This window comes from Anomalospiza imberbis, chromosome 2 (genome assembly GCF_031753505.1).
Source record: "Anomalospiza imberbis isolate Cuckoo-Finch-1a 21T00152 chromosome 2, ASM3175350v1, whole genome shotgun sequence".
Lineage (NCBI taxonomy): Eukaryota > Metazoa > Chordata > Aves > Passeriformes > Viduidae > Anomalospiza > Anomalospiza imberbis.
The window spans coordinates 116,144,105-116,171,837 of record NC_089682.1 but is presented as its reverse complement, the minus strand read 5'-3'; the positions used below and the strand labels follow the sequence as shown (position 1 = coordinate 116,171,837).

Below are 27,733 nucleotides of genomic sequence, written 5' to 3'. Positions count from 1 at the left end.
ATGAAGTGCAGGTCCATGCAGGTATCATCATGACTTACTGGATATTGATTTACTTGATACTACAACTTCATGGATCACATAAAACATCTGAACTGATTTTACAGGAAGTGCAGAACTTAATTTTTATACCTCATGTAGCTCAAACAAAGAAATGTTCCTGTAAGAGCTGTGCCAGGCTGAATTGGCTGGCATGTTGACAAATCCCTAATTCTCTGAAGAGCAACCTCCTCTTGTCTCACCACTGACTCTGGATGAAACTCGGTGTGGAAGCTCGCTGCCAGGTAAGACCTCTGCTCTGTATCAACCTGTAAATTGATCAACATCCTTGATGGGAGTGTAATGAATTAATACACAAAGCTTGTTAGTGTCTCTGACCCATGGCGTGATGGTAACTACTGTAGGGTTTTTATAATGGGAGTAAATGAGTTGTAGAATACCTAATCACAGAAATACCTGAATTAGCACTTACTACAGTGTGTTCTCACAGATTCAAACATTTGTTTAGTGGCATTTTAATAACTCTTCAACAGGGTGTTCAGAAAAATGAAGCTTTTGCTGCGGAACCTTTAACTTGTAAAAGCTGAGAGGGTTGTCATTAGGGTGGGGCATGGCCTGTTACCTTGGCGAATGTAGGACTGTTGCCAGTGCACTGTTGATTTGAATAATGATTTGAAGTTTCCCTGCTTGGGTAGAGGAAAAGTCCTGTTGTATCAGGCATCTGTTCCTTCTCTGGGTGTTTTACTTACTGAATATTTGTGTACAGTGCTTTGTTGCCAACCAGAGTCTTTTGTCTGTGTGTCCCGTTGTTCTTTAATGAAAAAAGGGGGTGAGGTTGCTGTGGTTTTGTTGGGCAAGGGCAAAAAATATAAATCAGGCCTACAGTTAATTGGCAAAGCTAAGCCCTCTGTGCTTGGCTTGCTATCTTTCTTGAGTGTCGAGTCTATTGATGATTACCCCTTAGTCTGTGTGGCAGGTGCATCAGTTTGGGTGTTTAGGTGGTTTGGAGTTTGAAGGAAAGCTCAACTGCCTGCATGTGATATGGGAAGGCCACAAAGCTTTTCCTGATCTTGTCTGACACATCTGCCTTTGGTACAACCAGCCATACTAAAACAGAGCTCTTGAGTAAATTATAGCTTGTCTTTGATTTATTAAATTATTTATCTATGTGAATGCAGCCGCATTAGTTCAGCAGTCTTAATTCAGCGTGTTCAATTTTCAGTTGTGAAAATGGCCTGTGATTTAACGTGTTTGGGAACCTGCTTGATAGATAAGAAAAATAACAGCTTGCAAAGCTTTCATACTGCTTTGTGTGTTGTAGACTGTAGTTCTTTTAGCAGACAGTCAAAGCTTTCCTTGAGGAATAATGGCAATACTGAGAATCGCCAAAACATTCTTGGGTTGTGAAAGGGTTTTCAGGTAATTGTTTCCTTTTACACGTGTCCACTCCACTCAGTTTAGAAGTGTACTCAAATAGTTTCTTCGTAAAGTTTTCGTGTTAGAATAGAATAGACTGTTTCAATTGGAAGGGAACTACAGTGGTCATCTAGTGCAGCTTCCTGACCACTTCAGGGCTGACCAAATGCTAACGCACGTTGTTAAGGTCATTGTCCAAATGCCTCTTAAACACTGACAGGCTTGGGGCGCTAAAAAATCTAACTCTGCTAGAAGAGTAACATGAAGAAAAAACTAAGCTCTTGGTGATTTTTACTGACTTTAAAACTGTCTAGCCTTAAAATTGCTTTGATTGAGTTTCCACTGTATTTTTTCTGTTTTATTGTTCAGTAGATATTTCATTTGGAATTAGAATACAGCAAGTGTTCTGACAGTGTTGGTAATTTACCTGCAATTCAGATTTATGCTATTTCAGTTGAGCTGAAATGCTCTGCAAAATGCTTTTCTAAATTCAAACTACAGCCATTTTTCTTATTCCTTTACTTGGATGTCCCTTTTTATCTCAAGGGAAAACTCTTTGCTGTTACAAAAAGCAGGGGTTGAAGAACATGAAGAGATTTTTCAAGAAGTACAAAAGCCCAAACTAAGAAATTATATGCTCCTGCATATAATTAATCCATGTTAATTCTAAAATGGATGCTAGAAACTCCATGCTTTAAAACTTTGTATTTTTCTTCAAATTTAGACAACTCTTCAGCAATTTATGTAGTCAATATTGTCTGTGGCTAAGAGGAGAGTGGACTGAGTTTGTAATTTTGGATTAGTGGTGTCTTTTTGGAATTTTTTTTAACAGTTATTTAGTAGAAGAACTGTAAATAACCCAGAGGAGGCTGAGAGCCGAGATTTCATCTCTGGTTAAAAACTGGCAAACCACCCGAGTTTCATTTGAATTTTCATTTTTCAAAATACTGCATCAACTTTCAAGTGAACTTGTCTAAATTCTAAGTTCTGCATATTTAAGAGAACGTATTGCAACTAAGGAAAAAGTTGATATAGTACTGATTCAGTTGACATAGTGTTGAGAGAACTGCACAGCTTCTGGCCAGGTAAAATGTTTAGTCTTTAGCTTCTGGAGTACTGCTGAACCAACTAGAATTTAAGAGAAAAATGGTGAAGAATTAATGCTTTCAGTTCTCAAGTAATTTCTTAACAAGATATTTCTTTTATTTGATCTTTCTGGCTTCCAGAGAAAATTGTGGAATATCTTCTCATTTCAGTGTAAAATAGCACATTATTCTTGAATAAAAATACACCTGTATGCTGAAATTATTGGAGACCAGATGTCTTCAATATTGGCTACAGCTGCTGTTAGAGGGATGTTTTGTTTGTCAGAGAACAGACAGATATGTTTGGGGTTCTTCCATCAGTGCTGTAAGGCCAGTAACTTACTGTCTAAATTCCTTCTTCTGTTTTCTTAAATAACTCTAGATTTCAGTATGAGAATAAGAACAGAATTCATAATCCTGTAGAAAAAGAATCCTTTTTTACTGATGATGATCACTGACCTGTGTTGATTTTAGGGTCAGTACTCCCCTTTTTACTGTAATAGCAATCAAAAAAAAAAGTGTTTTCATACTTCTGGACAAGAAATCAATTCAATTTATTTTGGTTTTGGGGAAATCTCTGAACAATAAAACACTAAATGGTCAAATGTATTTTGAAACTATCAGGTGCACTACTGACTGTTTTGTATATACAATGCTTACAAGTCAGCTTGTCATAGAGCAGGATATCTCAGTTGGAAGGGACCTGCCAACAATCATTTAGTCCAACTGCCTGAGCACTTCAGGACCAAAAGCTAAAGCATGTTATGAAGGGCATTGTCCAGGCCATCTCCTAAATACTTTATGCTCTCCAGGAAACCTGTTCCAGTTTTTTGCCAACGTCTCAGTAAAGAAATGCTTTCTAATGCCCAATGTGAACATCCCTTGGCGTAGTTTAGGACCATTCCCATGTGTCCTATCACTGAACACCAGGGAGAAGAGCTCAACACATCCCTTTCCAATCCCCGCCTCAGGAGGCTGCAGCAATGAGGTCACCCCTCCAACCTCCTTTTCTCCAAACTAGACCGACTCAGTGTCCCCAGCCGCTGTCCCCAGGACAGCCCTGCCACCAGCTGTGTTGCTCTCCTCTGGATGCATTAAGAGAACTCCACATCCTTTTTAAACTGTGCGGCCCAGAACTGGACCCAGCACTCCAGGTGAGACTGCACCAACCACTGCCCTTCCTTCATCTTGCCTGCATCCACGAGGAGGGGGATTTTATCACAGAATGATACCAAATTAGTTCAATAGGACCTTCTCTACCAAACTTGAACTCAAAGTTTAAATAAAAATAGATTCTTAAATTTAATCTTGTAGGCTCATTCTCACGTACTTAGTCAGGAACTCTGAGAAGTCAAATTAGAATATTTTTAAACTGCTGATGGCTTAAGGGATGCTTTTCTAAAGTCTGGGACCTGTGGTCACTGCTGATGGTGGTACTGTAAGAATCTAAGATGTATTTTCTCCTTTGCAGGTGCCTTTCAGTATGAGTTAAGGTTTGTTGTGTTTTTTGTTTGTAAGTAATAAGTATCTGAGCAGCTGATCTTTGAAGTACTGAAAGTACGCTAAAGATATGAGTGTCAGGCATTTAAATTTAATTTGTTTAGTTTAAAAGTACAACCTACCATATTATAAAACAAGTACCAAAATGCCAAATTACACATTAATCTCCAAAAATATGAAAAGTGCTAGCTTTACTAGTGTTAGAGATGCAAATGTTTTGGGTCATGTAAGTTCACATAAGCAAAGAATTTTTTTTTTTTCATTTTGCATAAATAACTAGAAAAATACTCATAGGGTAGTAGACATAAAAATCTTATTGTATTTGTAATCTTAGGATTTTTTAGTTATATTTGACTGAATAATATTGTGCCTAATGGAAAAAAATGCCTTATATATGTGAAGGATAGGTGCCCAGAGTTTATGTATCTTTTAGAGCAGCCTCCTTAACCTAGATATGTCTGGTTGAAGGAACTGTGGGAAGCTGACTACTTGTCTAGTATTTCTCAAAGAAATTAATGCTTTTGAGGTCTCAAGTGCCATGAATGCAATACCAGTACAGTTCACTGGAAGCATCAGAGCTGAGCTACTTTTGTTAGTTATCATTGGCAAATAAAAATGGCCTTTATCCCAGAAACTCCAAAAAAATTTCCCAGTCTTCTAAGTGCTGCTGCCTAAAGCATCAATTCCTATTTCAAATAGCAGCCTGGATTCAGTCAGCAGTGTACAGTGTGCCTAACACTGTGTTATGGGCCAGCATCTGTGTTCTGGGTTTGTTGGTACAAAAGCAATAACTGTTTGGTTTTAATGAAAGAAGTAAAATAAAGCTGGCAAAGGAGATGTTTTTAAGAGGTAGTGAATTATGTTTTTTTCCATCTTCAGAACAGAGGGCATTCTAGTTAATTAAGTTTTCTAAACATAATTGGAGCAGTACATCCCAACTACCAAAAAAAAAAAAAAAGAGGAAAATAAATGTAAATTGAAAGAATTTGGAGGAACAGCAGTCTTATTAACAAGGGAAGTTGACTCCAATTCCTTTTTTGCCCTGTGTGTTATGTAATATAGCAACAGAAAGGGTTTAAAATTGCTTGCTAACCTTCCGCTTCCCTGCCATTGCAATACGGAAAGTCTAGGAATGGGTAGGTAAATAACAACAGAGGTATGTCAGTGGATGTCAGCTGAGTGGGTGGAATATTGATTATGAGTTGCAAATTCACTTAAAATACTCCAGTCAGAATCTGTATATTGGTTGAAGGAGGGTGATAGTGATGATGGTGAGCAGAAGATTTGAGGAAATCACCAGTAGGAGGAAGGAAGGATACAAAATCTAGGCCCACTTGCTTTACTGGGTGTCAAGGGAAAAGGGAATAAATATATCAGCAAATCGGCTTTGGTGTTTCCATCTCCCTTTTTGGTCCCCTTTCAAGAATATGTGTATGTATCAACATCAGTAGATTTTTTTGATAAAAAATTTTGTTCTTCAGTTCTCAGGCATTGACCATAAAGTTAAAACTTGGGTTTAAAATTGATATGATGGAAATACCGTCAAGTTCCACTCATCCTTACAAAGTATTCAGAAAGCTCTGTCGCAAGACATAACCTGTGCTTTTGTAAGGGGCCACTGCTGTGTGGCTTCCTAAAAGAATGGTTTGTGGGCATCTGTTCCAAGAAGTGGTTCAGAACTGCCTTGTGCTGAGTGCTGGGCACTCCGGGTGTCCCTGGTCTGTGGCTGTGGTGAGGGGCATCCCCCCTCCATGCCTGCCCCATCCCAGTGTGTGCAGCTCTGCCTTCCTGGGAGCATTCCAGGTGCTGCAAAGCTGAGCAGCGTTAGACGCTGGTCGGATCTGTCGGTAGGGGTTTGCTTCCACAAATAACCCAGATCGTGGTTTTTCTCCCTAGAAAAGTGGATTGCCTGTTGTAGCGTCCATCCCCTGAACCCCCTCCCCTCAGCGAATTCCCAAGGGCATTGCCTTGGAATGACTTAGCATAGAGTTCATTCCTCCTGTGGGACAGACGAGACTCCCTCGTGGACCTCTGCTCGTATTTTGCATCCTACCCTGGTTTCTCCTTTCCCCGTTTCCTCGCTGGTTGGGTACCCCTGGTGGCTGCCCCCTCTCCCCAGGAGACCAATCCCCCTTGCCCTGCCTTTAGCTCCGTCCCTCCATCCCTTCCCATTCTTAAGTTGTCCAGAACACGTGGTAGCCCTCGTTTCTCGCCCGGGTTCCCTTCAGCTTCCGTGCAATAAATCTTGCCGGAATGAACACCTGCGAAAGGAGCCTTCTCGCCTCTCTCGCTGAGCCAGCTGTGGTGAGCGTGGTGTGTGGGTCTGACTCCACTGCCTAAATGTTAATCCAACTGCCTTTTCCACAGGAGATGCTTGTTGGAAACAGATAACAGGCAGTAGTGTCCACCATCCACCTCTCGCATTGGGTGCTGGCACCCAGCTCCTCAGGTGGGGCCGTGCCAGGCTCTGCCTTCCTGGGAGCATTCCAGGTGCTGCAAAGCTGAGCAGCGTTGTCGGATGTGTCAGCAGGGGGTGTTTCCGCAAATAACCCAGATCGTGGCTTTTCTCCCCAGAAAAGCTGATTGCCTATCAGCGGGAGTTTCACGCTTTGAAGGAACGCCTGCGCATCGCCGAGCACCGCACGCTGCAGCGCTCCTCCGAGCTCAACGCCATCCTGGAGCAGTTCAGGAGGGCCGTGGCAGAAACCAACGGCAGTAAGAATGCCATGAATAATTTTTCAGGTAACGTGCTCCAAGATATTTTTTTATAACTCTGCAATGCCAATATTTCTTGTTATTACTATGGAATAAGAAATTGCTCCCAGGAGAGCTGGACGAAACTGCTCAGCAGTGTGAATAAAGGATGTGTAATAAGTTGTGTATGATGTGGGTGCTTTGGTTTGTTTTTTCTAGTTGTTGTTCTTAATGATTCACACACGCTTATTCCGTCCCTGAAGTCATAAGAATTACTTACTCCACACCTAGCTCCCAAAGTTTGGAACTTCTGGTTACTTGTCTATTACGCTGACTATATTTTGACAATTAATTTACATCACTTTTTAAATAGAGTCAGAGGGGAAAAGTGAGCAAACAGCAGAAATGGATGAACTTGAAGCAGTTAAAATAAGCTTAAAAGTCAACTGGAAAGTATTCAATCATATAGACTAAACTATCGCTTATGATTTGTAAGATGTCTCCCATTTTGGAGACGGGTGGTTCACCGGACTATTGATGTTAACTTTTTAAACCGCACTGTTACTGTTTCGTTGCTCTGATTTTTGTGGATGGAAAATGAATCACAAATAAGTACAAATTTTCTGTCAAGAGGTCTGACTTGATAGGTTGCAGAAATTTGACTGTATTGGTCTTAAGGAATTGGTCTATAAGGAGTTGAAACTCGAAGAGTTTTGCAATTCAAAAGCCTGGAACTAGATTTTTGAATTTGTTGTCTACTTGCATTTGTGCTATGATTTACTATTTTCAATAGATTTTTTTTTGTTGGGAAATGGTTATAATTACAGGGTCCAGTACTGATGCCACTCATGAATTGCTGTCTGACACTAATGGCCTGATCTCAGTAGTTCCCTGGATCTCCAGGAACTACACAGATAAAGGTTACATTTAGCATGGTCTATAAATCTTGTCTTCCTATTTCATGTGTGTGGCTTTGCTTTTAAAGTAGAGAATGGAGGAGGTCAAATGATTTTGATTCTGGATTTAGGATTAAGTTACTATCACATTTGTTTCTAAAATTGACTTAGCTTGCTTTTAGGCAATATGCTTATAAGGAGTTACTCTCTTCTGATGCAGCTGAAAGTACTAATTCATTTAACATTCTACCATGTCTGGATCCCAGCTGGGATGGACAAACACGCTTGGCCATGTAGAGTCATCATGGGAATCCAGCTGAATTACTGAGCTTTTGTGCTCAGAACATAGTATTAGACAGGTTTTTATTAAGCTTAATACACTTAAGTATGCATAATACTCTTTGCTCTCTTTGAAGATGAAAGAATTCCAGATTGTTTTGTGTAGATCCTTATTCATTCCGACAAGAGCTGTCATACTTGGACAGAATTTAGTCCAGGTTTTGCAGATGAAGTTAAAGAAATGTTAGCAGGAAAAGTTAAATGTGCCTGTATTGGCGTCTATCAAAATAGACATACCTACTTATGGCATCTGTTTACAAAGCTTTTTTCGACAGTTAGGAATTTAGTTTCACCTAAAAATAAATACTTTAAAAATCCCCAAACATACAGAACCAAAATCCACAACAAAACCCTCCTATCTTTGTAGAAGCTGTGCTAAGAATCTGAGAGGAATTACACTTATGGCTTTCTTTTTCTTGCTTCTTAATTTTATATCAAGAAACCTTGACTGCAGTTTTTTTACTTAACTTGATATTATAAAGCCCATAAGTTTTCAAAGATCCATATGCTATCATATTTTTCATTTGAAATGAGTTGTTTTCACACTTGATGCAAGAAAATCAACACACCCAGCAGGGTAATTTTAAAAGCTGTTATTTGCAACTTTGAAAGCCACCTGGACATACTGGAAGGCAGTTGCACTAGAACGAGCAAGACTGATTCGAATGGAATCTAATTGGATAATTTTATTCTAATGGACTAAATTAAATTTGCTTTTTCTTTTTTTTTTTTTTTTTTTTTTCAGGAATACTCAAAATATCAACTGCGTATTTAATGCTATTTTATTTTCTATCTCTATGTGCAGTATATTCCAGTATGTATTAATAGCTCTGAAAAGTTATTTGCAGTGTTGTTTGCTGGATGGTGATGACCTCTGTAAGCAAAAGTGAAAAATTATCTAGGGAAATAAGCCTCCCATTTGATTAATTGGGAAAAAAACCCCTCAAAATCATCAACTCCCCAAATAAATGGAGCATTCTTTATTTCTGTAAATTCATACTAAATCTTACGTGATCATGTAAATATTAACTGTATCTGTAATAAGGTTATAGGTGCAAAATAGTCTTGGCCATCATTTACAAAGAATTGAAATAAGAAAAGACTTCCTTTGTAGAAAAGATACAATGACTCAGAAAAGTGCACAATTTATTCTGGCTTCCAGTTAGGACCAAGCTTGGAATTTTATACTGTTTACTATGCTTAAAACTTCATATAATTTATTTTCTGCATTTCTGATTTCCTATGTGTTTGCAGATGAGACGCTGAAATTGTTAAAAGAGCTAACAAGTAGAAAATCTCTTCAAGTGCCAAATATCTATTACCATTTGCCTCATTTGTTGAAAAATGAAGGAAGCCTTCAACCTTCTGTGCAGGTTGGCCTTGGAAGGACAGGAGGTATGCTGATATGATGGTTATTTCATGTTTTGTGTCTGGAGGACCTTCTAGTTTAGGAAACTAATTTGCTGCATTTCTTGGTAGATGAAGGACATCTCATTTAACTTGTGTGATACTGATATCCCTTGAATTCACACTGAAACTGAGATGAAAGGAGCTTGGTTTCAGCTTTGCTCTTTTCTGCATAATCTCAGTCACACTGCATGCCATGTTAAAGTACACATGAAGAAGCATTTAGTTTGGATAATTTTTTTGTAACTAAAAGGAAACAGAGCTCAAGCATTTCAGATTCTGAACTGCTAATGGGTATATCCCTTCGGCTTTTCAGATTTGCAGGGCAACCATGCATGGTTATAATTATTTTGGTGTTTCTCTTGTTCTGAACAGTATATTTCAATGTATAAATTAAAAGTTGAGAGAACTAAGATGACCAGCTATAATTGCGTCAATAAAATCTGGACAGTCATTGGAGGGGAAAAAAAATTCACTGTTGTAGTTACTCGTGGCTTGTATTTTTTCATTACTTCAGTTTGATTACTCCTTTTAACAGAAGGCATGCCTGTATGACAAATGTGTGGGCTCAGGCCACAGGTTTATTTTTCTGACTATAAATACCTTTTATTTCAATGTTGTTGTTCAGGGAGGGAAAATCTAACAGTTTGTTATTATTTTAAGTGAAGTCTGTATGATGTCCCTCTGGGAATATATGGCAGGAATTTGGAATTAGAAAATAGGAATTGGAATCAGGTTTATTTAATTAAACAGAGGGAGGAAATTCAGGGTTTGGGGACTTCACGAAGTCTGCTTTGTCCTTTCACTGCATTCCTGCTGTTATCTGCAGTGTTCCCAGTAGGTAGCCAGCCCTGGCTACAGTGCAGAAGAGAAACTATGGAAAAGTTAAGCAACACAGGACTCAAATGCCCTGCTGAAAGATCATCGTAGCAACATTATAGCTGGGGTTGTATTGCTTTGCATTTGTGGTGCTTTTGTCAGAGAGAAGGAATTGTGTTGAGGAACTTCCTTGCAGTTCTGCTGTCCTGGACTTGCTTATTTAGAAGAACCAAAACCAGGTGCAAGGAAAGTATTAGAGGCTTTCAGCAGTATTATTTTATAAGAGGACTTCTGAGAAGTTAAATAGAAGAATAGAAGAAGACTTCTGAGAAGTTTTGAAGAAGGGTTATACCAGTTTTATTTTTAAACTTCAGTTAGGGAGTTTAATCACTCTTGGTGCACCTTGTCTGAATAATACCATGGTTGTTGATTATTTCCCATTGTATTGGGGTTTGTGTGACAATGTTTTGGTAACAGGGAGGCTACAGGGGTTCTTCTCTAAGAGGGGCCAGCAGCTTTCCCTGTCTCCAGTGGAACCAACAGCCAGACCTGCACCACTGGAATAACAAATTGAAGAGGGGGGCAAAAACCGGCTCAAGGGCAATTGCAGCTGGAGAGAGGAGTGAGAACATGCAAGGTCAGTGCAGAAGGAGGGGGAGGAGGTGCTGCAGGTGTCAGGGCAGAGTCCCCTGCAGCTTGTGGTGGAGAGCGTGGAGAGGCAGCTGTGTCCCCGCAGCCCATGGAGTAGATATCCACCTGCAGCCTCTGGAGGACCCCGTGTCACAGAAGGTGGATGCCCAAAGGAGGCTAGTCCTCTGCAGCTTGTGGTGGAGAGCGTGGAGAGGCAGCTGTGTCCCCGCAGCCCATGGAGTAGATATCCACCTGCAGCCTCTGGAGGACCCCGTGTCACAGAAGGTGGATGCCCAAAGGAGGCTGTGACCCCATGAAAGCCCACACAGGAGCAGGCTCCTTGGCAGGACCTGTGGACCCATGGAGAGAGGAGCCCATGCTGGAGCAGGTTTACTGGCAGGACTTGTAACCCTGTGGAGGATCCGCACTGGAGTAGCCTGTTCCTGAAGGACTGCAGCCCCTGGAAGGGACCCATGCTGGAGCAGTTTATGAAGAACTGCAGCCTGGGGAAAGAACTTACATTGGAGATGTTCATGAGGGACCATCTGCCATAGTAATGACCCCATGCTGGATCAGGAGAAGGGTCTGAGGAGTCCTTCTGCTGAGGAGAGAAAAGTGGTGGAGATCATGTGTGATGAACTGAATTCCAGCCTCTATTCCTCATACCCCTGTGCTCCTGGTAGGGAGAGGTAGAGAAATCAGGTGTGAAGTTGAGCCCAGAAAGAAGGGAAGGCTAAGAGAAAGGTGTTTTGAGATTTGGGTTTATTTCTCATTACCCTATGTGCATTTGATCAGTAATAAATTAACTTCCTCAAGTCTGCTTTGAGTGTGACAGTAACGAGGGGTCTCTCCCCGCCCTTATTTCTACCCACAAGCCTTTTGTTATATTTTCTCCTTCCTGATCAGTTGAGGAGGTGAGCAATAGAGCAGCTTTGGTGGGTACCTGGTGTCCTGACTGGATCAGCCCATCACACCTACACAATAGTCTGGCATGTCTAGGATTGGGGGTTTTTTTGTCTTCTGTGTTTGTTCTGAGAATTGGTGTTAGCTGTTAGTCATGCTCCTGATGCTGGGTGGCATATTTTTAAACTATTTTTAATTACTGCAATCTCCACCTTTTAAACCTTTGCATTTATTAAGCAATGCCTTATTGCAAGGTTTTTGTTTTCTGTCTTGTGTATGCAATCACTGAAAGTACCTTTCTGGTTTGTTTGATTGCAGTTTCCATCGTAATGGGAATACCCACAGTGAAAAGAAAAGTCAAGTCTTACCTTACAGAAACTCTCCACTCCCTTATCGATAAGCTGTCCCCTGAAGAAAAACTGGATTGTGTTATGGTTGTCTTTATAGGAGAGGTAAAATTGCTTTGATTTTTTTATACAGTTTCTAACCTGCCTTTAATCAAAAGTAACATTCCTTTCAGGGGCTGATGAGGATCTTCTTTTTTTCCAAGATGCAGACAGATGACTCTCCTTCCAGGAAAAGGAAAGTGTCAGTCTTGGGTTTCTGAGATACAATCCTGAAGAGCCCAGCTTTTTCTTTTTATCAGGGGAATGGTGGACATGGATTCAGTGGAGTGATTATTTTGCAAATCTTATGTTTGTATGTAGTGGCAAAGATGTGCTATTTCTTCAACATAAGAATAATGGCTAAGGAGCTCTGTCGTAGAGGAGGATTCCTCCTGTTTTCTTGGTGCTCCTGCTTAATCCTCTGTCAAATGAGTGCTGCACTTGGAGATGTGAGGCACAGATTGTTATTGGATTAGTTTTCTGGACAATGTGAATGTTTTAAGCCCAGACCTTTTTAATGGATTAATTCAGTGTTCAGTTGGACTGTTTATTCACTCTGGCTCTGATTTAGTGGAAATCAAATTTAGGAAAATGATAGAGTACTTTCAGAAATAATTCTGTTGGATGCTGGGAATTGCATGTACCTATTTTGTTCTCTATGCCTTTCTCAGAAGTCTGACTTAGACACTGGGAAATTTATATTTTTGTTTGACCTTCATCCATCTAACTGTAGTGCTCTGCTGAAACAGTCTTATAAATCCCACAGATAAAAATTCAAATCCCCAGTTATAACTGAAAATGATTTTAATTTAGTGAGCCAGTGTCCATTCAGGGATGAATCAGTGGAAAATCAGGTGTTTAAATAGTTCTATTATCAATATATTTTAAAACTTTCTTTGGAACATTTATAAACATTTTGTTTTTATCTGAGAATTGTTTCTTAGTGTTTTCTAATGTGAATTGCTCTGTTTTCTTTTTCTTGACAGCCAGTCAAAAACTATCTGTCTGGATAGATACTGTTTTTCTGGAAAAAAAAAAAGATGCTTTTGAAGCATCTCTTGGTTGGGAATATCAGGGGAACAGAATTCTTTCTGAATTACTGGAATGCTGTGTTTTTCTTCACTGTATTAGTTGGAGAAATTTTATTGCCTACGAGTGTGGCTTCTTGTCGAGGTTTAAAACTGGAGTTTCTTTTGTTTTGCTTAAGGAGGTCTGAGCTATGAGATCTGTCTGTTTTCACTGGATTCTCTGTCTTCTGCAAAGTTTGGAACAGGAGTGAAGTGTCCCCAGCTGCACCATCTTTTGTTGCCTTAGACAAGCCTTGTTGCTGTACCTGGGTTTTCCATAGCTGGAAGCTTCCTTCCTGTGAGGTGCCGTGGAATACTCTCACCTTGGGAGTGTTTCTAGAGGAGCGGCTACCAGTGAACCGAGCGTTTCAACATGGGAGCCACTGCTCCTGAGCCCGTGGAGAGTCGTGTGGTTACACAGGAGTGTGGTTACACAGGGAGAGTTGTGTGGTTACACAGCAGTTACTCCTGTGTCCATGGAGAGTTGTGTGGTTACACAGCAGTTACTCCTGTGTCCATGGAGAGTTGTGTGGTTACACAGGGAGAGTTGTGTGGTTACACAGCAGTTACTCCTGAGCCCGTGGAGAGTTGTGTGGTTACACAGCAGTTACTCCTGAGCCCGTGGAGAGTTGTGTGGTTACACAGCAGTTACTCCTGTGTCTGTGGAGAGTTGTGTGGTTACACAGCAGTTACTCCTGTGTCCATGGAGAGTTGTGTGGTTACACAGCAGTTACTCCTGTGTCTGTGGAGAGTTGTGTGGTTACACAGCAGTTACTCCTGTGTCCATGGAGAGTTGTGTGGTTACACAGCAGTTACTCCTGAGCCCATGGAGAGTTGTGTGGTTACACAGGGAGAGTTGTGTGGTTACACAGCAGTTACTCCTGTGTCTGTGGAGAGTTGTGTGGTTACACAGCAGTTACTCCTGAGCCCATGGAGAGTTGTGTGGTTACACAGGGAGAGTTGTGTGGTTACACAGCAGTTACTCCTGTGTCCGTGTAGTGTTGTGTGGTTACACAGCAGTTACTCCTGTGTCCGTGTAGTGTTGTGTGGTTACACAGCAGTTACTCCTGTGTCCATGGAGAGTTGTGTGGTTACACAGCAGTTACTCCTGTGTCCACGGAGAGTTGTGTGGTTACACAGGGAGAGTTGTGTGGTTACACAGCAGTTACTCCTGTGTCCATGGAGAGTTGTGTGGTTACACAGCAGTTACTCCTGTGTCCATGGAGAGTTGTGTGGTTACACAGGGAGAGTTGTGTGGTTACACAGCAGTTACTCCTGAGCCCATGGAGAGTTGTGTGGTTACACAGCAGTTACTCCTGTGTCCATGGAGAGTTGTGTGGTTACACAGCAGTTACTCCTGAGCCCGTGGAGAGTTGTGTGGTTACACAGCAGTTACTCCTGAGCCCGTGGAGAGTTGTGTGGTTACACAGGGAGAGTTGTGTGGTTACACAGCAGTTACTCCTGTGTCCATGGAGAGTTGTGTGGTTACACAGCAGTTACTCCTGTGTCCATGGAGAGTTGTGTGGTTACACAGCAGTTACTCCTGTGTCCATGGAGAGTTGTGTGGTTACACAGCAGTTACTCCTGTGTCCGTGGAGAGTTGTGTGGTTACACAGCAGTTACTCCTGAGCCCGTGGAGAGTTGTGTGGTTACACAGGGAGAGTTGTGTGGTTACACAGCAGTTACTCCTGTGTCCATGGAGAGTTGTGTGGTTACACAGCAGTTACTCCTGTGTCTTACCTCTTTATTGCACTTTGAGAGCAGTTCTGTGTGCTTCTTCAGGCACCAATGTTGGGCCCTGTGAGTCAGGATTGTATGGGAACATTTCAAGAACCAAAGTTTACATTTTTGTTCTCTTGTAACCCCTTGCTAGATTTGCATTTCTTTATCCTTATTCCATCCAATTTATTATCTTTCCTTCTTTATTCTTGAACCCTGTTTTTTATTTTCTTAAGCTCAATATCTTGGAGTTTGCTTTGCAATTGCTACAGGGAACTCTCTACATAATTAATACGGTGCATTAAATACTTCATCCTGAATTATGCCGTGCTTGTTCTCAGTTATTCTGTATATTTCAGTTTCCTTCTGCAAGATGAAAACTGTAGGTTTATTAAGCGTTTTCTCTGGCTGTTTGAAGGGAGGCTTACTCCTCTGGTTGATTTCTGTTTCTCCTTAAACAAAAAGAAGGGCTGCGTCTTTTAAAATAGCCTTTTCTGTGGGGTATCCTAGCCTGAAATGCAGTAGACTATTGCTGGCATTAAAACGTGCAATAATAAAGGCTTATTTAAAAATACTTTAGAACTTTGACCCACTATGCTTTTGTTAAAAAATGATGCCAAAAGATTCTAAAAAAAGGTATGGCCTCTGCCCAAACATATGTGCAATATAAGTACAGCAAGAAATGGTCATAGGGTGAGGTTATGTAATTTTGCTAATAAGCTTTAAATTACTATCTGTGCCTTGTCTATAGCTTGTAGCAACAACAAAAAAGGGAGCACAAGACTACAAAAATGGTTTTAAAAGAAAATTATAGGGAAAAAAACATTTTAAAAGGATATTAGTATTTTTTTTGCTATCTTTATTTGAGAAATCAAATTTACAGTGTTTAAGAAGCATTGCTGGGAGCCACAGTCGTGGACTGTAATTGCTTTGTGCTAAGCATGCTGCAAGACTCTTCTAATACTGCTATTTTTTCAGTAGTTCAATCTCACTCATTTCTTGTAATTTCATTTTTTACTAGAAAACAAATTAGAAGGCTAATGGCCTTCTGCAAATAGCATCAACAGTGTAAACAGGGGAGCTAGTAAATATAGATCAATTATGGTTGCTAAATAAAGAGATCTGCATATTCATTTACTGTATGGATATTTCTCAGTAATATAATGGTACACAGTGAATTTCCATACTGGAAGTTCAAGAAACTCTGAAATATCTCAGCTGATGTGACAACTAATCACCAATTTAAATAATTACTAGAATTGCTTGACAGTAAACTGTTCAATTGTCCTAGTTACTGACATATGTCTGTGTTCTCCAACTTGTTAAAATTACTTTATGGCAGAACAAGTTGCAGGTATTCATTAGGATGACTAATAAATAGGTATGATTCATTATTCCTTAATACTTCAAAATCTCTTTATTCCCCCTCACTATGTAGCTAGTTCCTAGCTCATATGAGTTGAAAACAAATGATTTAAATCTCATTAACCTGCTTTGTACGAGAACTTATTTTCAGAATAAGCCATGGACTCTAGGTTTAAGAAACCATGAACTCTGAGTTAAAATTGTTCTCTAGTATTTTTATTTATTAGGGCTTGCAATTAATATGGGAAACACGGTTTTGAAGTACTTTAAATTATCATAGTGGAACAATAGACATATATATATATACACACACACACACAACTGAATATGAGAGAAGTTATAATACTTTCCTGGTATCTAAACAAAATGTTGGGTTTTTTCTGTGGGGAGATCTCATTTACAACGAAGGAAGTGCATCTTAGACTTGTTCTAAATATATCAGAAATTATTGTCAGTCCACTTCATTAATCAGAGACTGCACTTAGCACAGTCTTTTGTAGAAACAGTAATCAGTGCATGCTGGAAAGATTATAAGCCCTTGATTTGACCAAAAATACCAGAAGGACAAATAATTTCAGGAAGAACTGGCAGCCACTACAGATATGCAAAAGCATATTGCTATTTCTATGTGCTGCTGATTACATCTGACTAGGTAGTAATTGACCAGCCATTTGTTCTTGGAGCATTAGGCCACAAGTTTTACTTTCTTACACATTCCTTATTTAAATCTTACTCGGTTGTTTCACGTATATACAGTTCACTTAAGCTGGAAAAATTTGCATATCTTGATTATCTTTTACTGTCATTGTGTTTTCCCTTTATATAAAGAGTGGCTGCTAAATTAAGAGATGTTGATCTTTAGTAGTGTTTTCTCTCTTCTCCTTCTGTGGTGAATCTTTTTTTTATTTATTGTTTCTTTGGAAAAGTTTCTGTCCCAGTTAGGTCAGTGTGACACAAGCACCCAGCAAGGTACCATCCAGTGCAGGGATATGAACAAAGCCTTGGCAAATTAAGGATGGGCGCATGCACTGGGTGAAATCTTGCTGAACCTGTTTTGGAGGTATTGACACTGCAGTGCAATGTGTAAACCTTCTCCACAGAATAAACAAGCCCGTTTTCACCTCTTCCTGCTCTGGGCCTGAATTATAGATCCCTCTGATCAGCAGCTCTCTTGATAAAAAGCAAAAGAGTGTTTTGTCAGTCTTGCTCTCAGCCTGGATGTATTAGCATCATCCCAGCTACAGAGATGTTCATGCTTTTTGCGAGTTGTTTGTGAGCTGCCCCTTCTTGGAACTGCCCTGGAGAGTGTGTTCCCAGTCCCTGAAAGATCTGACCGTGCATCTTGAGTTGGAGAAAGTCTGATAGATCTTTGTGTGTACATAAACATGTCTGTGTGTGTAATGTACATACATTTTTAAAAAATCAAAGCTAATCAAAGCTGTTATGTCAAGATACATTATCTACACCAAATAATATTAAAGGCCTACACAGATGGGAATCTGTTTTGGACATCTCACTCAAAGTTGATCAGGATGAACACACCTTCTTGATACACTGCCAGCTCTTGTGTCTGAAAAGGTAGCTTGACCTGCCAGTGAGATATTTTTGCTGTCTTTGCAGTCCCTGCTTCTTGGTCACCTAAGCTTTGGTACACAGAAGTATGGACTGCTGATACTGAGGACCAACATAGGATTTTATGTTTCTCTTCTCATGTCAGTGAGTAGCAAATTTTCTATATGGAATTACACCAGTGATAAAAATCTTTCTTAAATCTAAGAAAAGATCCTTGACAGGATTTGAAAACTTGAATGTACCTGAGACAAATTTGCTGTCTCAGCACAAAGGTAAAATCCAGGATTTTGCTCTTTCCTCAAGCCCTAGATTTGTGTGACTGAAATACTTCTCTGAGATACTTGCTGAGGTGCACCTGGGCCACAATAACGACCTGATCCTTCTGGTAAGGGAGCATCACTATTGATAGCCAGAGTTGTCTGATCTCTGGTGACATCCAGGGTGTTTGTGAGGTGGGAAGTAGTAGTAATAATCTTATTTCAGAAGCATCGTAGCAAGTGACTTCATACTGTTATGGTGGACTGAATTGGCACTGAATTTTTGGACAACACTATCAAGTTTTGCTACAGTGGTCTGCCCTGACCTAAAAATTCCTTCTGTCCTCCAAATAAAGAGCACAAATTGCAGAAGGGTTCTTTAGACTCTACACAGCAACTGCCTATCTTCTGGAAGACAAGCTGTCTAGAGCGTTTCTACAATAGCTTCCCCAAGGATAACAAAATGTTTGCCATGCTGCAAGGCAGTATGTGCTGCTTTCTTTCAGACTCCACAAAACTAGTAGTGGCTGTATGACACTAGCATGACTTGTATCGGAATGTCTGGTCTTGCATTGTAATGTGATGCTTTTTGCTCTGGCTGGCTTTCTTAAAACCTCAACTTGTTCTTTGACATGCTGCTGTGGTTCTCAGCACAATCCATATGGATATTTGCTCTCATGATTGAGGATCTGACAGGCAGGGCACAAGGGTAGGGAGAAACAAGAGTGGAGTGGTACAAGAGTACACTTGTATTCCTGCTATTGCCGCCAAAGGCTTTTGCATTTTGAAACCCTGTCCTGAACTGCGTTGGGTTAATCATAGAAATGACTGAAGAGAGAAAGAAATGTCTTGCCTGTGTGGTAGAGGGGGGAGTTTAAGGGAGAGATGAAGTCATTAGCTCATGTAGGACACAGGCTGCATTTTGCTTATGTAACATCAGCTGGCTATGTTATGACAGTATTCTCATTCCCGTTTCTTGCCTTGCTAGTTGGTCTCACGTTCCCTGTATTTAACTTGAACTCACTGCTTCAGATTCCAAAGAAGACACAGTGTTCCTGAATATAATTATTTTTCAGCTGCATTTGTTGAACTCTAAAAGACGATACTACCTTTTTCCACAGGTTTTGTTTATATACACACACTACTGCAACCACTGAAAGCCACTGCTGCACGTTTATTCCTTAGGGCTTTGACTTCACCGCATATAAATCCCAAAATACGTCCAAATGCCACGTTAGTGGCTGATTTTTCCCATGAAAATTTTATGCCTTGTATATAGGTAATGATACTTAAATGTACTTTTACTATTTCAAGGCAAATAAACTTGTAGTTTGCCTTTTCTGAAGACTGTAATTTTATATTGCTTGTCATTATATGAATTACGTGGTAAAATTATCACACCCCTGTTCTATGGGATGATGAAAGATCAAACAAAATTGTAATTAGTAAGCAATGAAATGAGCACACTTTGCAGATTAGCATGCTTGTTTCATTCTTTGAAAGGTGTTCTTGAGTAATGTAAGTCTTGCTTCTGATAGATTTCATTTAAGAATTGAGATCTGGATAATTTAGATAATCTAGTCTAGATAAATTTCCAAGATGGTGAAAGTCCTCAAGGGTAAGACTTCGGAGGAGCAGCTGAGGTCTCTTGGTTTGTTAAACTTGGAAGAGAAAACTGAGAGGTGATTTCATCGCAGTCTGCAGCTTCCCCGAGGTGGTCAGTGGAGAGGGAGATGCTGGTGTCCGTTCTCTGGTGGCCAGTGACAGGACACGTGGAAATGGTGTGAATCTGCATCAGGGGAAGTTCAGACTGGACTCTAGGAAAAGGTTTGTCACTGAGTGGTCAGTCCTGGAAATAGGCTGCTGGTGGAGGTGGTCAGGTGCCATGGTTGTCAGAGTTCAAGAAGCATTTGGATGGTGCCTTTAGTCATATGGTTTAGTTTTAGGTAGTTGTTTGAGGAACTGGGTGTTGGTCTTGATGATCCTTTTGGGTCCTTTTTAGCTTGAGAGATTCTATGATTGCATTTTGTTTTTCTATGCATCTGCCACTCAGGACAGTAAATAAACCTTTGGTCCTAAACGCCATGGTTTTTCTTACATTTTTAGGAACAGTCTATCTTCTGTCATTCTTGAGGGTATCAAGTCAGGATTTAACAGTATGAAAGGGCTCATTCTTAAAAGAAGAAGTCTTGGTTTTGTAGGACATTTGGCTAGCTGTGCATCAGAACTTTCTAACCTCTTATTTTGTCTGCTAGCTAATGTATTCTGTTGCTTTGCTGTGCACATACTCACTAATAAAAATCAGTAAAGAAGTCTGGAAAGTTCTCTGCTGCTCTGGCTCTTTCTGCATTTGTTGAGAATAATGGTGTCTGTTCAGACAAATATTAAAATAATCACAAACTTGATGTGCAGCCTCGCCAGTATTTCAGAAAAGGGAAGGGCTTTAGAGAATTGGAGTACAACATTTTGCAAAAACAGAGGAAATTTTAAAACTTATTTCACTGACAGTCTGCAACTTCAGTTTGTTCTACGGCAGACACTGAGGACTTTTTTAAAGAGAGATTCATCAAATCTACATGCATTTGTCATCAAAATTGTTGATGTAAAGAGTTAAACCTTAGATACAGCCATGTTCACTGGTTTATGGAACTCCACAGATCTCATAAACTAGATTCTTCTTTTCTTGTTGAAAGTTTACATAGGCTCCAGAGGATGCTAAGGAGGTACCAGAAGATGAGTCTACTGAGGAATATTAAATACACAAAATCGCATCTGTCTCAGGAAGTGACCTGAACTGAAAGTACTTGGAGTGTGGATGATAGCAGGAGGGGGTGTTGGATGTGCTTGTCTTGTTCTTGTTCCTATTCTTTGCTGTGTATCATTTCATGGCTGCTGTTGATGGAAGCAAGGCGCTGATGGGAATCAATCCTTGGTCTGGTGTGAATAGAGGAAGATGTCTTACTTCAAGTGTTTTGCATTGTCTTGGAGATGAGTAATTTCATCTGACTAGGAAGAAAGAACAGGCCAAAAGATTTGAACTGCTGACACCTACTTGCACCTTTCATTAGGAAGTTCTCAGAGATCCACTCACCAGGACAAGGTTGTTTGAAAGGCTTCATGTGATTTGTTGATAAGATGCATCCTTGTGGCTGGAAATTAAACTCTTTAGTTGGGGCCTAACACAATTTTGCACTTAATTGCTTTAAAGGGATTTATTCTTAAAATATTCATTTGTGCTTCTTTTTTATGGGTCCAGAATTCCTAGGGATTTCTTTTAATCTTCAGCCTTAGGAGTTTTAGTAAGAAAAAATTAGTTTTAGTAATGCCTTTGGATTTGATAGGCAAAAGCATTCGTAACTGTATTGCGATCATCAGCAGCATTTCGTTTCAATAGTTACAAGCAGCACTGATACCATGAAACAGATTTTAAGTTCATCAGGTCCGCTCCAAAGTCGACCTAGTGTCAACCAGATGATTTTCGTTGGAAGCCTAAAGAACAGTTACACATTTTCTTTCTTGGTGACTTCTTTTAATAAATCTGGATTTGTCTTGTTCTGTTTAAGATTATTGGAGATGAGCAGTCTTGTGTCCTTCAGCTTGATAAAGAGGACCTTGTATCTTATTTTATCAAGGCAGTAAACACTTGATTCCTCAAAAATGGGGAATAGATTTTGATTAATAATGGATTTTTTTTCTGTTGCTTTTAAGTTGCTGATTGAATTTACTGATGCTGCTCGAAACATCCTTAGATTTAATTTAGCTGTTCCAGATTTCCTTCTATTGCTACCCTGTAAAGTTTCTGTCTACTTAACTCTTCCCTCGAGTATAGTCACAGCTTGATCAAATTTGTTGTGTGTTCTCATACTTGTTTCATGACGTTGTATGGATTAACTTCCAAGTGCCACCTTCCTGGGACATGTCCATGCCAAAGGGTGTTGGCAAAGATCCTACTTGTTGTTAGACTGGGCAATGAGAGGACTTGATTGTCTCTTGAAGTTCTGATGTGGGAAGAGGACAGTCAACCTGAGGGGAAGGATTTTGTGTTGAAATTCTGGTTCTGAATCTTGTATGGTGCTGGTAGATAGAAATGCAACTGCTTGTTTAAAATTGATGGCAGAATGCAGTGTTTCAATGCACTTGATCATGTCAAAAATTACATAATCTCTTCTAATCTCCATGTTCTTTTTTTTCTAAAAGTGTCGTCTGCTTTTGCACTACAGTGATACAGTGATTGCTGATTGAGAAGGAAAGGTTGCCTACTGAGCCAGCAGTGGTATATTCTGTATCTCATGTTCACAGCAGCTAGACCAGACCTTCCTGGCTTTTTGTGACAGCCAAGATTACAATATGAGGTTGGAAAACTTCAAGCTGCATCTTTTTGATGTGATCCTGTTGTGATTGCAGCTCTGACTGGGGGAACGGCCAGCCTTTCACGTGAAGCACACAAACAAATAGTGGGAAGTAGGGAGAAAACTCTCTTATTCCAGGCCTTTTTTTTTCTGATTGTGATGTTTTCTATACAAGAGTGTAAGGTTTTACAAGCAGTAGCAAGGCTTCATGGTAGTCTGGAAAATAGGTCAAAACTGTGTTCCTGCTCAGGAGATGTGCACTAAGGCACAGGCTTGTGATCAAATAGATGATTTCAGTCGGCATGAAGTTTGGCATTTATTTTTATCTCTGGAAAACTGAATTGAAACTAGCTGTGTTTCTGCTGAGTGTATGTAGATGTATATAAATCCTGTATTTTTCTATGCAGTTTCAATATGAACTGTATTATATGTGTTGGAGTTCTTAATACTGGACAGAGTAAATGAAATTTGGCATGCTAACTGAAATGCAAATTTTTGTCTTTTCACGTGATGATTGAACTTCAATTTCTGTGTTTTTAACGTTTAAAAGGTTTTGAATAAAGAGAAAAAGAAATGCTTCACTTGAAGATGGATATACTGAAGTTATTTTTAGCTAGTCACTACGTTACTGTGATTTGCAGCTGTTACACAGAAAAAGTTACTAACTCCATTCCATTAATTAAATGTGTATAAACAATCCATAAAAGTATTTAAATAGTGATATACAAAGGTCCATATGGACTTGTGAGTCTCCTTGTGTGGAACACAGTGTGAGATGAGTTAAATTGTGAGCACCTTACCAGCTTACTAGAACTTCTGCCCAGCGTTAGGCATAGGACTTTAAAGAAAATACCTATGACAAAATTATGAGAAATACTTTCTACTCACATGTTCTTGTGGTATTTAAAATCTGCTTCTGGAAGAAATCCACTGCTATTGTTATCCTTTTTGAAAAGCATGCGTCACTGGCATTGTTTGATTTCATAAAAACAAATCTTTAAAAAGAGAAATGGTGATTTTTTTTTAAGATCAAAGGGTGAGCACCTTTATCAAACAAGATTAAGTTATAGAAAGGCTTGGAAGGGATTTATTCTCTGTGTATAATCCTTTAATGATATCCTGTGTTGCAAATTCATCAGAAAAAATTTGAACTGTTCCTTTGTTTCTGGCATTTCAAAGACAACTCTTTCTCCAGAATCCTTACGAGCCAGAATCTGGGTTGATTTATAGACTATTCTTTTCAAAAATGTAAACAATATGTCAAATCATTAGATTAGTAAGTGTGACAAAGACCAGGGTTTCCAGTCACATTTATGAGTTCACAAATTCTCTTTTCTTGGAATGCATGTGTACAGCTGGGTCGAGTAATTGCCCAATGCTGGTAATTTAGATGATCTAGACTTTTCCAGAATGTGACAATTTGTATCTTCACCAACGAGTAATTTTTAGAATTGTTGCATCTGTGAGAACTGAGTGATTGATAGGATTGGTTGGCCCTCAAATTTAGTCTCTGATGCAAGAAAGCAACCCTAGTCAGAAAGGCAGCAGGCTCACTGCTGTCTGTACGTGGGGCGTTTGCTGTAAATGCAAAGCTTGGGAGGTGTACTTCTGAAAGAAGTGTGTGTGTGTGTGTGTGTTCAATGCACCGTTCTCCAGAAAGATTTCTTTGGTAATATTTTCTTATATATTATTACTATTATTATTGTGTAATAGTAATAGGAGGTTCTTCCTACACAAACACCCAGCAATCATTTCGTCACCAAGAGCATGAGTTTTAACAATTTTCTGTTAAATGCAAGTATGAGATAATTATTCCCCTGTTTACAAAAAAATTCTCATATTGGAGGTAAGACATGGCTATATGTGTGATGTGTTCTTTTATTGCTCCAATACCTTACATAATGAAAGTGGTTTTCAAGGACAGCCACCTGCAATGTTTATTTTACTTTGTTCTTTTGACATATAACTCTAGAACTATCAAGTAATCTATTCATTTTTTGTTTGTTTTTTTTTTTCCCCCAGACTGATCTTGATTATGTTAACAGTGTTGTTGCAAGCCTGGAAAGAGAGTAAGTTGTAGTTTTAATTGGGGATTTCTTAGTTTATTGATGATAAACCAAATCAAGTTGTAATAAGCAATTAAAAATATTCTGGAAATAAGAGATCATGCCTTTTTGTTTCATGGAACTTTAGACTTTTGAACAAAAAAGTAAGACAAATTAGGAGGCAGTGATTCCATCAGTTAAACTGTAAAACAGTAAGTGGGATTAAATCATTTGATGCACCATAAACAGATGGGATTGTTTAAACATGAACGGAAGGAAATTTGTGACATCTGTGTTTGGGCCTTGTATTCTGTATGTTCAAAGAGAACTGTAGGAAAAAAAAATCCCTAGTTTCTGAGAAAACACAAAAAAAGGTTTAGAATGTAGTTTGATTCTGATTGGCAGGAGGTGATAGTGCTCTGAAGGACGCGCTAAGGAAAACAGTGCTTTTTTCTATACTTCTGTTCTTTTATATGGCTCCTTTGAGCGAGTCCTCGTGAGCAGACACTGTAACTGTTCCAACAGACAGCAAGCTGCAGGACTCAGAATCTCTCATGTGACTTCAGGTGTTTCTATCGACAGGTTTTCTACAGAGATCAATTCTGGCCTGGTGGAAGTAATAGCCCCCCCTGCAACATACTATCCTGACTTGACAAACTTGAAAGAAACATTTGGAGACTCAAAAGAGAGAGTGAGGTAGGTTTATTCCCCCAGATCTTTTCCCATCTCCTCCCACACCCACACTTTGGTTGTTTATAAAACGGCAAGTGGGATGTGAATTCTTGAAATGTTTTCTTACTGTAATTCTTGCAAGAGTGGGGATGCTAAAAGTGCTCTGTAAATCCATCTCATTCCTAGCTGCATGCTGTTCTGTGCATGAGCAGAGCCTATGCTTGGCTGAGTCCATTTAGTGTTAAATTCTGGGAGGAGAACTGAGACTTTTGATATACTTTTATGCCTGTGTGTGGACTCTCTCATTTGCTGTTTTTCTTCATGAAATACAGGGTAAAACCCAGTAGATCTTGTTGAATTACCATTTTAACTGCACATGTGTTTTTAGTGAATTGTCAGGTAGTTGTCACACAGTCAGGTTCAAATTAAACCAGTTTGATGTCTGTATTAAAGCATAAGGTGAAAGCTTTGCTCCTTTTTTTTCAGACAGTGGATTTCCTGAGGGAACGGTGCCAAAAGCAGCTGTCCTAACATTTCACTAATATGTGTCATTCTTCGTAATGAAATTTATTTTATGTTGCCAGCTTGTATTGAAATAACATTTTTTCATAAACCTTAAGCTTTCAATTTAATTTCAGATGGAGAACAAAACAAAACTTGGATTATTGTTTTCTTATGATGTATGCCCAGAAAAAAGGGGTTTATTATATTCAGGTAAATTTTTCTTCTTTATTTTGAGACAAGTTTTCAAATGAGTCTCTGCATCAGAAAGACCTACACAGAACAGAGAACTTGATCCCATCATTTAAAGAGGGCATTAAGTATGGTGGTTATGGTATATGGGGAAGTAGTTTGAGGAGGATACTATCTCAACTGTCTCTGAAGTAGAAAGTAATTTATCCTATGTCACTTCTCTTAAGAGGCCTAGGGAAAAAAGTGAAGGAATCCAAGCGGCTTAACTACTGTTCTTTCCTTGTCCCCAAAATGAATTATTGTTGAGTTGCCTAGGCAAAAAAAAAAAAAAAAAAAAAAAAAAAGCCAGCATGGTTTTTAGTGGGAATGAAGCTAAAATCTATTTTTATTTTCTTTTGAAAGTGCAGTGTCACTTTAATATTATTGTTGTGTATAGACATGGAATTTTTCTTTTTTTTTTTAAGAAGTTTCTAACAACAGGGTTAAGTAGTTCTTCACTTTAGCTCAGAATTGTTCCAATCATGTGTTTCTCCTTTGAAGTAAAAGTCTTACCTACCGGTACTGCAGATAACTGCACTAATGATCTTTATTTAGATTTGGTGCCTGTGTCCTTGGGGTGTAAAGCCCCACACGTCTCATCTAGTTTTCACAAAGCTGTGCCGACTCCTCTGGGAGAGCTGTTGGAGTCTCAGCTCTCTGGGAAGCTGCAGAGCCAGTAGCATGTGACAGTCTGGTTTGATACTGGAAAGTTGCCCAAATATTAGTGCCAGCACAAGGGGGAGGGCATGACTGCGCTGTGAGAAGGACAGGAGAACCAGGATGCCTAATGCAGCAGTGGCCTGCGCTTGGTGTGAACGAAAGGGACCGTAGCAGCCCATGCTGGCAGTTCTGCAGCCCGCACTAGGTGGTTGTGGACTATGCACCTGTGCTTCTGTTGGACAGGTGAAATGAATCCTACCTCTGCAGATACTGTGTCTCCTAACCTCTTGTCTCAGAGCATGAACTCTTTCAGTGCTCTTACTTTTGTGAGTCAACAGTCACATTTGTGTGCAAATAATACAGAAATTAAACTTGTTCTGATGATGCCACTTAGACTAACGTTATTTCATGGCTATTTTTCCTTTGAAGAAAGAAGCTGGAAAAGCAGTGTTCTAAAGTAAGAAGTTGAGATATGTTTGTGGATTCTTACTAGTTTCTGTATTACTTTTCCACAAGGATTCTCTATTAGTTCTCCACAAATAGACAGACTGATCCCTACAATAGTTATTCCAGGCTGTGGCATCTATGTTTGGTATCAGTGCAAGCATTAGAAATACATGGCTATGTGTTAGCAATATATTATAAGTCAGTATTTCCTAGCTGTACTTTTTTCTATTGCTTTGCTAGTGCTTTTTTTTTTTAATGTTGATATCACTTCTTCCTTCCTCTAGCTTGAAGATGACATTGTTGTCAAGCAGAATTATTTCAGCACCATAAAAAATTTTGCGCTTCAGCTTGCTTCTGAAGATTGGATGATTCTAGAATTTTCTCAGCTGGGTTTCATTGGTAAGAAAATGTTCACTTTTGCAGTTTGAAAGAACACATTCATACTCAGACTTGAATTAATAGTGATCTGACTTCAAAGCTATCTTCTTTGTACTGGAAATAGACCAAGAAGCAGAAGTCCATTGCCTTTTTTAGGAACTCTGTTTTAGCTCATGGTTGTTGCTTTTGCCCCTCATTTATTTCATATACTTCTGTGTGGCGGAGGCAAACTCAAACTGTTGGAAAAGAGGGGAATTTTTATAACCAAAAGTTAATTTATAAAAATACTAACAATCAAACTGCGAGGCATTACTTATTTTTAGCTTAGCTGCTGTTAAAACCAAAATGTAATTAAAACAAAACTGAAATAAAGATAACTGACTGAAATAAAGATAAAC

At 39.4% G+C, this 27,733-nt stretch overlaps 1 protein-coding gene across 3 annotated transcripts in view; it reads left to right on the top strand.

Annotated features, from left to right (window-relative positions):
* MGAT4A (alpha-1,3-mannosyl-glycoprotein 4-beta-N-acetylglucosaminyltransferase A) overlaps positions 1-27,733 on the top strand; it is a 79,479-nt gene that overhangs the window by 21,163 nt on the left and 30,583 nt on the right. For 2 of the 3 annotated variants that reach the window (XM_068182722.1, XM_068182723.1), the window contains exons 3-9: positions 6,573-6,740; positions 9,182-9,322; positions 12,005-12,138; positions 24,424-24,470; positions 25,029-25,142; positions 25,757-25,832; positions 27,242-27,356. In XM_068182722.1, the coding sequence (XP_068038823.1) occupies positions 6,573-6,740; positions 9,182-9,322; positions 12,005-12,138; positions 24,424-24,470; positions 25,029-25,142; positions 25,757-25,832; positions 27,242-27,356 (795 nt within the window). Of the gene's footprint in view, positions 1-6,572; positions 6,741-9,181; positions 9,323-11,125; positions 11,172-12,004; positions 12,139-24,423; positions 24,471-25,028; positions 25,143-25,756; positions 25,833-27,241; positions 27,357-27,733 lie in introns of those variants that run through there. The other variant, XM_068182724.1, reaches the window with a different exon arrangement.